We start from the raw sequence: 11,829 nt of genomic DNA on the forward strand, positions 1-11,829 counted from the left end.
TGAACCGGAGGAGTTGGAAACTTTGCAGGGTATTTTGAAACGTCTGAGTCTCCAGACTTAAGCAGAGCATCACCCATGTGCTGAAGGTGAAAATAACTACCCAGGCTTGATAGGGTGGGAGGGCAGGGGTTTGCTTTTCCCAGAGGAAATCTGTCTCTCCTGGAATCAATTTGCTTGTGCCCTTTTCCTGCCTTGTCAAATGTCTAGATGTCATATGTAAGGAGGAGGTGGGGAGGGTTTGATCCACTGGTGCTTCTTGTTTTTCTGCAGGTGTCTGGTCCACATTGTGCGTTCCACCTCCCTGAAATATTCCAAGATCCGTCAGTTCCAGGAGCACTTCCAGTTCGACGTGTGCCGACACGAGGTGCGTTACGGCTGCCTGCGTGAGGACAGCTGCCACTTTGCTCACAGTTTCATTGAGCTCAAGGTCTGGCTGCTGCAGCAATATTCAGGTGAGTGTGACTTGGCTGGTGTTGTGTATACCTGAGTTTCTTCCAGTGTGTACCCAGGGCCAGTTGAGAGGGGAAGAAGGTGATTTGGGAGTACTGAGACGGTGTCACTCACTTGTGCATATTACTTACTCTGCCTCCTCAGGGACACAGAAGAGAGGACCGAGGTGTTCTGTGAGGTGATTTGGCCCTTGTCCATTTACAGGAGCAGTGTTGTTATAATTTGCAGACCAGAAAGCCTTTCCCTTGGGACCAGCTGAATAAATTAAAATTATAATTAGGTAGAGCTGAATCCCAAGAGGTGTTTGGTGCTTAGATCTTGTGCAAATGGCAGTTGGACTCCTGAGTGAACATCTGCTGCAGTGAGAATGGCAGCATGTACAGGTGACAAAGCAGTTGGTTATATAAAGAAGGCTGTGCATCTCCAGTTTCTCAAAACCAATTCACCAACAGCAAGATAATTGGTGTTTCCCAAAAACCCTTTGATGACATGCCTCAGGAGAGGGTTTTACAGAGATTGTACTCAGGGAAAGCATATAATGACACTGCCACATCTAGCACTTTGAGTCCTGTCTCTTTGTCTGTCTGACATATTGGAAGTTTTCTCTGGCTGCTCTCCTGTTGGCTGTGTAGATACTGGTCCACCCACAGTGCTACCTACATGCTTTTTCACCACAGGGTCTCATTTAGTGCAACACCCAGCCTGGTAATGGGAGTACTTCAGAGAGGAAACACATTATGGATGTTTCTCACCATTCTTTGATGTCATAATTGATGTTTAGTGCAGTCCTTGGCCCTGGCTTCAGCTCATGAGGGACAGTGATGAATAAGTAGCACACTGTGGCAAATGCCATCTTTAATCTTTCCATTTGCCCTCATTTACTTGTGGCCTCAGGAAATTAAAAAATTACAGCTCTGGAGTTTCTAAGAGCACATTGCCTGTGAGTCGTGGGCCACCATTGCTGCCCATTGCATGCTTGTGATACTGCTCATTGTACTCCGGGCACTCTAATATTCAAGTACCTTGCTTTTTTCCCCATCCCATGGTTGGTTTATTTTTGTTGTTTTGGTTTGGTTTTGTTATTCGAAAAGTTTCTTTGCTTCCTTCTTCCTTCTCTCTCTGTTTCTTCCTCTTCATCCTGCAGAAGAAATAGACTGATGTTTTTCTTCTTGCCTTCTTTACTTGAAGAAATGATTTCAAAGGGGAAGCTGAGGAGATGAAACAAGCCGTGAGTTAAGCTGCAGAGGTGATCATTAAGCCTTGTGCTTATTTCCACCTTTTCCAGCAATAGGAGAGATGTTATCTTGTGGGGTATTTTTCTGCAGGGCTGTGTGTATGAGTCTGCTTTCCTTGTGAGTTTGCCTTCCTGGAGTAGTAGTTTATTACCTCTCCTAAGTGTAGTCTTCATTATGGAAACCGAGATTAAAGGTAGTTGTTGCCATTCTCTGGGAATGCTTTAGCTGTGGAGCAGAAAGTTTCATTTGGGCACTATTTGCTCAGCAAGAATAGGAAGAGGGCAGCTTACATTTGAAACACTTCACAGCCATTTAAGCAATTACAGAGCTTTTGGCTTTGTTCATGGGGATAAAGGATTGTATTAGTGGAGTAAAGGTTCCCAAGATCTGAAAATTGGACAGGCAGGACTATTTTCTTGTTCACTGTGGCTTTTCACAGACATCTCTTGCTATCTTCTTACACCAGTGGTAATAACAGACTCTTTGTCTTCACTAATGATGTTGCAAAAGATGCTGAAGTATTACAAGTAATCAACACATGGGCCTTTTGGTTCCCAGATCATTTCTGTGTAAATGGTTCATGCTTTGGAAAGCTGGTAGATTGGAAACCATCCTTTCACATTTGCGAGGGTTTTTCTTTCCCAACCACCACATTTCTAGACTGTATTGTTGAGTTAGTTCAGACTTCTGGAACTGGAAGAAGGCAGTCACAAGAACTACGTTTGAAATTCAGTCTTCTGACAAGACCTTTATATGCTTCCCCCTTTGGTTCTGCACCCCAAGGATTACAGGTGTGCAGAATGGAGAAGGTGGGAGCTGCTTCAGCCCTTTCCCTGCCAGGTCCCGTGCAGCATGTTAACTTTTTGATGCAGTTTTCCCAGCTGTAGAGGTTTTGTCCCCAAAGTACAAATCAGCATTGTGTCCAACGCTGGAGTACTTGGACATGGAAGAGGGAATTGCAATTTTTCCAACTCTACACCATTTCTTCTGGGATTAATGGTTAAGAAGTAGAATATTCACCAACAGCTCTGATCTGTGAGCAGTACCAGCTATGCAGTAGCTGCCATTTTAAAGGCCTGAGCAAATGTTCTTGAAGAATGGTGAAGTTCCCTGAATGCTTTTCATCCTGTTCAAGCCCTGTGCAAATGGCAGTAGTGTTGCCTGACAGGGACATGAACAGCCAAAATCACAGATAGGAAAACTGAGGTCAGGAATGCTGTAACTTACCCAAGCTACACACAGCCTAAGCTGAGATGAAAACTTGTGTTCAGTGGCCCTTAAGTTCTGGAACGTGCTGTCTCCCAGATCAATGGTTGTGTTTATGTAATGCTCCTGGGCAACACCTCACTTCAGTAATAAAAGCTGTAGGCATTAGCAAAGCAATCAAATTTGCAGTGTCTGTGTCCTGGGGATATTGCATCAAGGCCTTCCTCAGCACCCCTCTTGTTGCAGTCAGCTGCCTGTGCAAGATACTTGCTTCAGTTTGTTTTGGCAGCTATCTTGGGTCTTTAGGCCACTTAATAACTTGAACACCCATCTAGCTGGCTGGTGCTAACAGAGGCTGTTCCCTCACCACTTGAGCTGGTCAGGAACTAATTCCTTTGATAAAGTCTGGCCAATCCTTTCTCTTGTTGTCTGATGTTGTATTTCTAATATCTGAGACCTTGCAGATCTTTCCTTGCTTGTTACTTACTAGCAGCTGTTTCTTGGTTGGTTTTGCACTGTCGGTCATTCCTTGCTGCCTAGGTTGTGCTTGGTGTCTGTATGTGTTGAATTTCAACTTTCCTCTTCACCTGTTGATTAATGGGGAGCCCCCTCAACTTGAAGGCTAATTAAAAATCCCAGCAGGTAAGAGGTGAGACTTCTGGGGTCTTGGAGATGCTAGATGTCTCATTGGGTATCTGTGATCTTCCAAGCTAGAGGCAAAAACTCCATATACCACAGATCAACAGGAACAAAGCATTGCCTTTAGGACCTTGGTACAATCTGGTGATATGGTGTTGGGGGACAGCCTTGGTCAAGCTCTTGACCCTAGTGAAGAATTACTGGCTTGGAGGCAGTGTCTGGGTCGTTTGCAGACTGCCTGAGCAGAAAGCCAGGTCTGAACAAGCCCAGGAGACCGAACTCTTCTCCTTTTGTTTGGCTTGTGTAGAGAGTAGCTTCCTTAGCAAGGGATTAGACATGTTCTGTGGTGGGTCCTGTCACAACTCAGTCCTGACATTACCAGGGGGACTGTTGGGAGCTGTCAGCCCCTCAGGGGTTACTAAGCCCAAACTAAGAAGTCCTGCAACCCCTCCCTCTCTCCTCTTGGCCAAAGCAGTATGGCTCAGTTCTGTCTCCTTTTTGTTCCCAGGAATGACCCATGAAGATATTGTGCAGGAGTCTAAGAAGTACTGGCAGCAGATGGAGGCACATGCCAGCAAACCAGCCAACAGCGTGGTAAGTAAGGCCCATCTAAGGCTTGGAGCCTGATTTTGCTCCCAATGGTTACAGCACTTTCTCTCCTTTTCTCCCACTGCTGTGCCTGACAGGTCCCAGGCAGACCAGGATGGCCATTGAGGTGGAGGACAGCTGAGAGCTTTCTTGGTTGCAGTGCTGGTTCTGAGCTTTGTGCCTTGTTTTGCAGTGTTGTTATCTGCTTTGTTCCCTGCCAGGGTGAAGCCTCCAGGTCACCGAGGGCAACACACAGAGAATGGTGTTTCCTGTGACACCTTGCTGGTGAAACTGGGAGATCTTGGGGCAGTGGCCACACAGTGGGGGCCAAATGTGTCCTGCTGCCAAGGGAGTGGCAAGGGAGCATAGAACAGTTTGAAGGACTCTTAAGGAATGACTCATGACCTATAGGACTGATCTAAATGCAGGAGTGGGGGCAACTGGCAGCCCGGGTGCTGTTGAGGCGGGGCAGGTGGTGCTTTACCAGGAGGAGGCTGGGAGCTTTGCCTTTATTTTGCCACTTTGCCTCTCAGTGTGGAGGGCTGCACCCTCCAGCACTGCCAGGAGCATACCAGGGCAGTGCGGGAGGGGTTACAAGCAAAGGGCTCTTCTTTGTTTACTTTCTCCCATCTTGTTGGCTATGGGCAGGGCTGCTTTAGCCTTTTTTTTTACCCCACACGGGATTTCTGTACTGTAGGAGCAGAGCCCACCCAGTGAGGACAATTCCCAGTCCAGTCCTGAGGTTGAACTAAAGCAGTTTTTGCCATCAGAACAGGGAATTTTTGCCATTAGAACAGGAGAATAGTGGGGAAAGTGTTGTAAATCCTTTTTGTTCCCACTTGACAGCTTTCTTTAGCCTTGGTGAGCCTACGCTTGCCATCTCTTGGCCTGTGCCTTACTGTCCAAGCAAGAGTGTTTCACCTTTGTGTGGGACCTGTCACCTAGGAGTGCCTCTGCAGAGACCAGCACCAAGTGCAGTCTGTAAGCACCCTGCAGAGGAGGTGGTTTATAGCAGAGGAATCCGAGTTACTCATGTGTGATGTTTAGCTGCTGGTTTTTGTCTTGGTTGTGTGTCAACAGAAGTGTTCTGAAGGCTGTAGGGCACTGGTGCTGGGGAAGCATCTGTGGGAAGGTCTGATGGGGGTAGCTTAGCCCAACAGGAAAGATGCAGGTGACTGCACTGACACTTGCAGTGGGCTCTGTGTCCTCCTATGCACTGGTTATGCTGCATGAGATGAATTCATCCTCCAGGGGATGCTCAGCAATAAACCTGTGCAGCTGTTGTGGTCTGAAACGGTTGGAGGAGAGGAATGGGAAGCAGCAGTCCAGAATAACCAAGGTCTCTAGTTCCCAAAACTGTCTGACTTGCTTAAGGAATATGTTCTAGGATGATCTGAATGGTCCCTGCAGCCAGAGCTGGCTGTGATCTCTTTCTGCCTGGTGTGGGGACAGAGGCAGTGGCCTGAATCTCCACATGGGAGGAAACTTAAGTGTGAATTTGCAGCAGTTTGTGACAGCAGTTGCATTTATATCAGCAATCCCTGTTCCACATGTGTGCCTTGCCCCAAGAGCACAGTCCAGAGATTGGTTCTGTCCTGCCTGCTGTGAATCTACCTGTATTTTCCAGAAAGCTCTGTCTTGCCATTCTCTGTGCATAATGAGGGGATAAAAAAAAGATAAATGGACAGCTGTTTTCCTGTAAGCCTTGCAGCTTCAAACTCACCTTTGGCTGGCGGTGCTGCTGCTGGAAGAATAAGCTACACAGCAGGCATGGTCAGAGCATGTCCTCTGAAGCACGTGGAATCTGGATGCTAAGGGTTCCATTTCTGGCTGCTGGGGCTTGCAGGGGGCAGAGGATTGGGAAATGAAATGCCAGAGCCTGCTACATTAGGGGATGGGCAGAGAGCTACAGTTTCTGGGCCCTGTGGGCCGTGCTAGGGCTGATGGCCAGTGGCAAAGTCTGGCTGTGCCCCACAAATGCCTGTCACAGAGCTGGACTGCACCCACCACCCTTCCAGGGTGCAGAGGCAAAGCAGCAGCTGTGTTGGTACAGTCAGAAAGTGCCTACCAGCAGCACCACCAGCTCTCTGTAGGGATTGGCAGCCTGGCACTGGCACTGTGCAGGGAGACAGCCAAGTCAGTCAGATGCATCTGTTTGCAGTAGCACACCATGGCTTTGGCAACAGCACGTCCTCAGCCAGAGGGCTGTGCTTTGGGATGAGACCCTGGCTTGCTGCCAAAGACCCTGCAGGCAGGACTAGCTATCTGTTGAGAGATGTTTACTTTTGCCATTGTTTTTTCCTGTCCAAGCAGGCTAACGTGACTCAGAGTTTTCTCAGCGTCCTTCCAGCTTTCAAAGTTGGCTCCATGGCAAAGACAACTTCCCAGGAGTGCTGTAAAAACAGACCCCTCCTTCCCACCATCCCGTGTGATCCACTCTCACTCCAGTGCCCTCTGGTCAGCGGAAGCAAAGTCATTCTGGGGGATTTTGCTGCAGTTTTGTCACAGCTGCCAGTTGGACTCAGCACCTGGGGCTGTCCAGTTGTGGAGAACAGAGGCAGGCAGCATGCAGGGGCCCAGTAGCTGTGACAGTGAAGGTCAGGAGGCTTAGCAAGAAATGAAGAATTGAGATACATTGCTTGCCAAGCGCCTGCCGGCGATCTTGCACTTGGCCCCACAAATTGGGCCTCACAGCAGATGCTGTAGGAGTAAACCCAGTGGCCACAGATTGAAGAGCCGGTCAGCAGGAGGGGCTGTTGTAGGGAGCTGGATGTCCTCCCATCACATCCCTGCAAACTGAGGGGTTCTAGCCCTCATTTTTTCTGGTTTTCAAGAGCTATTTTGTTTTTATTCCCCTAGCCAGCTGCAGAACCCCCATGAAAGCTGACCTCAGAATTATCAATTTAGGCATGGAGAGGAAAAAAGTCTCCAATAAGGAGTACTTGCATCTAAGTCCTGCTCACTCAGTTGGAGTAACCTAGGTTACTCAGCTGAGTAACCTAGGCTCCTCATATATAACCTAGGCTCCTCCTCTCCTGAGCCATGTGGCTCCTCCAGAGAAAATTTCAGTGTTGCTGAGAGGGGTTCCTGAAGCTGGGAGACATGAGTGGCCATGCAGGGTCTGTTGCTTTCTGCAGAGCCTGAAGTGGAGAGCTGTCGTGCCAAAGACTTGTATTTATTTGGTTGCCATGGTGCATAGCTAGCACTATACTGTCTGGCTTCACAGCAAGGGGTGGTGCCGTAGCCTGTGGCACTTTTGCCTGGCTTCGTCTGCTAGAGCCTCATGTGATATAATTTCCACACTGTTGGTTATCAGCAGCCTGCCAGGTATGTGTCTTGCCTTTACAAATAGAGTCATGTAGCATTAACAGCAGCCGCTTTGATTTTTTGCTTGGCTCCTAATCCGCTGGGAGCATACACTGACTGACCAGCAGTCTGCGCGACTCAATGAAGAAATGCGTGGGGCTTCTTTTGGTTAAGAATTTGTGGAAAAAGCAGCCCAGATTACCAGAACTACCTGAGAGGTATTTTCTTTCTCTCTGATCTCTTGTCCCTTCTGGAGACACTCAGTTTTTAGTTTTGCTGGGTCAGTAGGTTTGAGCAAAGCTTCCTGGCAGTGCTGAGAGATATGTCACCAGGAGGATAGCATGGGGTGGATAAAAGGGAATATGCCAGCAGTGCCATTTTGTTACCATAGGCCTGTAGGTTTGATGGGTCAGTAGTGAGCTGTAGTGGAATTTCCTTTGGAGACCAAGTGGAGATTAAAACTTCTATTCAAAGGCCACACATCTGAGAGGGAGGCACCTTATTGCCTTCCATGGTAGCCCAGGTCTTAACTCTGTTCATCCCACAGCCAGCCACTTTGATGTGTTCTTGGTGGTCACCAGCACAGGTGACAGCTGACAGCAAGTGATGAATGAGTCATGTGCTGGGAGCCACCAGAAAGGTCATTCTTGCAGATGAGTAGGCCAGAATCTCTGCTGCTTTTCAAAAGAGATGCTGGTTCTCTCGGAGGGTCCTTTGGCTGGAACATCAGAGAACTGATGGCCCCTTGTAGGCAGCACAGGCAAGGTCAGCTCCTCGGTCAGCTTTCCACAGTGACAGAGGACCTTTTATATGTCAGCTCTGGTTCTACAAAGGACTAGGTCTGGAGGATGCAGAGTGGTAGTTGATAGCTGATGTGGTGTCTCCTGGGAAGTGCTTTGATTCTGTGTTGCCTGTGCTTGCTGTTTTCCCTTCATGAAGGGATGCAGCCAGGCTCCATGCTGCTGCTAATCAATTGCTGGCAGAAACCTGCTTTCAGGGACATGGCTTGCGTGTCTGTTTATTGTGAGATGCTCGGGTTAAAGTCAAGGCATGGCAGATGGGACAGGCTGCTGATGTGGCTGACAGTCACAGAATTGTTTTGCTGGTGCATGACCTTTGTGCTTCATGGCCAGCTCGATGGCCAGGGTGTTCTCTTGTACTCTCACATACTCCCGTGCCCAGGGCCACTGGCATCCAGTCGGATTTATTCTTTGGTTTGGAAATGAACTGGAGACACCAGCCTCATGTTCTTCCAGTGGTGATACAGAATGCAAACAGTTTTCCAGAGATTTGCTGAGAAAACATGAGGCAGCAGGGATATGAGATTGGCTCCTTTTCTTTTTCCTTCTCCACAGTCCATTAGTCATAATCCCAAACCAGCCTTCTCAGGTGGGGTGGGGGCGAAAAGTGCAGTGACTGAGAAGATGTGAAATATGTGCATTGTACCTCTGTCCGGAGTCTGTGATTTAACTGCCTGTGAAACCCAATGCAGAGGAACTGTGAGAGATGGAAACCTGCCCAGAAACGGCTTGGAAGGATATCTAGAAGAGGACCCAGCTCTGACTTCATGGTGTCAAATGTTAGGTGTGACATGAGCTTCTTGCTCCAAAATCAGAAGTTTTGCGTCCTGCGTTATGACGTGGTCCAGCTTCCTCCCAAGGGGGCTCTTCCAGCTGTGTGACCGAATGCTTTCCACAGGCAGAGTGGGACATGGATTGCCCTCCCTGCAGGGAAGTGGGGATTAAGCTCTGGGGCAGGTCTCACAGAGTTTGTCTGTACACAGAGATACGCTGCAGGGGTTTCACAGCCAGGCCTGGTCAGTGCTGGAAGCTGCCAGGCTGTCTGTGCTTTTGGCCAGATGTCAAAGCCCAGGAAATCATGCTGAAGCAAGCAGTGGTTTTGCTCCTGTCTGGTATCTCATCGGGCCACCAGCTAACACTGGCAAAAGAGAGCTGATTTAATCTGGCTTGTCGCTGGCACACAGGCGTGCAGGGAGCTGCCAGCGTCTCCGCGGCAGGTTTGGGGGGTGCATTTTGCCTCTGTTCGCCTGAGGCTGTGGTTCTTTTCCCCAGGCTTCTCCCCGGACTCCCACATCAAGCACCTTTGACCTCCAGATGAAATTTGTGTGTGGCCAGTGCTGGAGAAACGGGCAGCTGGTGGAGCCAGATAAAGACCTCAAGTACTGTAGTGCCAAAGCCCCCCACTGGTGAGCAATGCAACCTTCTCTTTCCTCTACCCCTCTTCAAGGGCAGGAATTTTTCATCCTACCTTCTCCAGGGCTTCATTTGGCATCTTTGGAAGAGTCTGTAAGGTTCCCTAGCAGCCTCTCACTGCTCAGGGTGTTTGTCACTATAGCAGGCATTGCAGATAGCTGTTTTCCAGCTTCCATCCCTCTTTACTGTGTGTATTTGCTGCCAGCATCGTGCAGACTGTTACTCCTGGCACATGCAATCCAGCTTCCACAATTCCCTTTTCTCCCAGTTCCTATCATTTCTTCTTAGTAAGGTCACTAACAGAGTTCTCCTCTGCACATGTTTATACTCTTAGCTGTTTGCAGATGTCTGTCAGGTCACAATCAGCAATGATTCAAGGTATTCTCCTTCCTTTTAAATCAGTTTCCCTTGGCTCCTTCATTGCTTTGGTTGCTCCTCTGTGATGCATGTCATGTCTGTTTGCACCTCTTGACTCCTTGGGCCCATGAGAATGTTTGGTGTGATAGAATCATTGAATCATAGAACACTTTGGATTGGGAGAGACCTTTAAAGGTCATCTAATCCAGCCGTCCTGCAATGAGCAGGCACATCTTCAACTAGATCAGGTTGCTCAGCCTGACCTTGAATGTTTCCAGGGTTGGGGCACTGCCACCTGTCTGGGTTGTGCCAGTGTTTCAACACCCTCATCATAAAAAATTCCTTTCTTATATCTTGTCTGAATCTACACCCTCTTTCAGTTTCAAGCCACTACCCCTTGTCCCAACACTACAGGCCCTACTAAAAAATGTGTCCCCATCTCTTTTATAAGCCCTCTAGAAGAGAAATATTGGCTGGGAAGTCACTGTTTGGTCATGGAAACTGGCCTGTCTCACCCAGGCAGCCTGCAGGGATAGGATGGAAGGGTTTATAGGACTTCTCTTCCCGTAACACAAGCCACAAAGGCACAGTCCAGCTTCCTATTGCAAATGTAACACTTTTGTTGAAGAAGAGACAGAAGCAGCAGTTTCTGGAGGAAGTAAGCAGGTGAGGATTGCTTCCTGGGATGGGAAAAAAGTAACACCTCTTTGTGCAGCTGCTGAATAGAGCTGGGGTTTTTGCTCAGGGTATCTCCTGGTGATCACTTGCTGGAGCTGCAGGAGAATTAATACTTCCTGGCACTGTTCATAAGGCAGTGCTTGTAATGACTTGAATTTCTATTGCACCTTTCAAACAGAAAATATTCCAGGTTGCTCAGCCTGACCTTGAATGTTTCCAGGGTTGGGGCACTGCCACCTGTCTGGGTTGTGCCAGTGTTTCAACACCCTCATCATAAAAAATTCCTTTCTTATATCTTGTCTGAATCTACACCCTCTTTCAGTTTCAAGCCACTACCCCTTGTCCCAACACTACAGGCCCTACTAAAAAATGTGTCCCCATCTCTTTTATAAGCCCTCTAGAAGAGAAATATTGGCTGGGAAGTCACTGTTTGGTCATGGAAACTGGCCTGTCTCACCCAGGCAGCCTGCAGGGATAGGATGGAAGGGTTTATAGGACTTCTCTTCCCGTAACACAAGCCACAAAGGCACAGTCCAGCTTCCTATTGCAAATGTAACACTTTTGTTGAAGAAGAGACAGAAGCAGCAGTTTCTGGAGGAAGTAAGCAGGTGAGGATTGCTTCCTGGGATGGGAAAAAAGTAACACCTCTTTGTGCAGCTGCTGAATAGAGCTGGGGTTTTTGCTCAGGGTATCTCCTGGTGATCACTTGCTGGAGCTGCAGGAGAATTAATACTTCCTGGCACTGTTCATAAGGCAGTGCTTGTAATGACTTGAATTTCTATTGCACCTTTCAAACAGAAAATATTCCCAAGTGTTTTTCATGGATCTGATTGCACAAGAATTGGCTGTGTCAAAGGGTGGAATGCAGCTGTTTAATAATTTGTGGTGATGCCATGTGAGATTTGGGGGAGATTTTTGTAGTTTTATGAAAAAAGGTACCCCAGGAAATAGGTAATATGTACAGGGAGAAGTCCTCCTAAAACAGCCATCTTGTGTCTTCTCCATCACAGATGTGCGTGTCGAGGAACAGACAGATAGTGCAGGGACAAGCTGGACAGGAGGATCTGCTCATCTCTCAATATTTAAGGGTTTCTGAGGTAAAGAACCCTTGTTCTGCTCTTTCTTATGCCTCTCTTGATTTATTCTCTCTTCTTCAG

At 48.1% G+C, this 11,829-nt stretch overlaps 1 protein-coding gene across 5 annotated transcripts in view; it reads left to right on the top strand.

The window, feature by feature from the left end:
• The window catches only part of ZC3H7B (zinc finger CCCH-type containing 7B), a 48,539-nt gene that overhangs the window by 27,688 nt on the left and 9,022 nt on the right, over positions 1-11,829 (top strand). For all 5 annotated transcript variants that reach the window (XM_017737762.1, XM_017737765.1, XM_017737763.1 and 2 more), the window contains 3 exons: positions 271-452; positions 4,039-4,124; positions 9,497-9,630. In XM_017737762.1, the coding sequence (XP_017593251.1) occupies positions 271-452; positions 4,039-4,124; positions 9,497-9,630 (402 nt within the window). The remainder of the gene's footprint in view (positions 1-270; positions 453-4,038; positions 4,125-9,496; positions 9,631-11,829) is intronic.

Source organism: Corvus brachyrhynchos, unplaced genomic scaffold, assembly GCF_000691975.1.
Source record: "Corvus brachyrhynchos isolate BGI_N302 unplaced genomic scaffold, ASM69197v1 scaffold56, whole genome shotgun sequence".
Lineage (NCBI taxonomy): Eukaryota > Metazoa > Chordata > Aves > Passeriformes > Corvidae > Corvus > Corvus brachyrhynchos.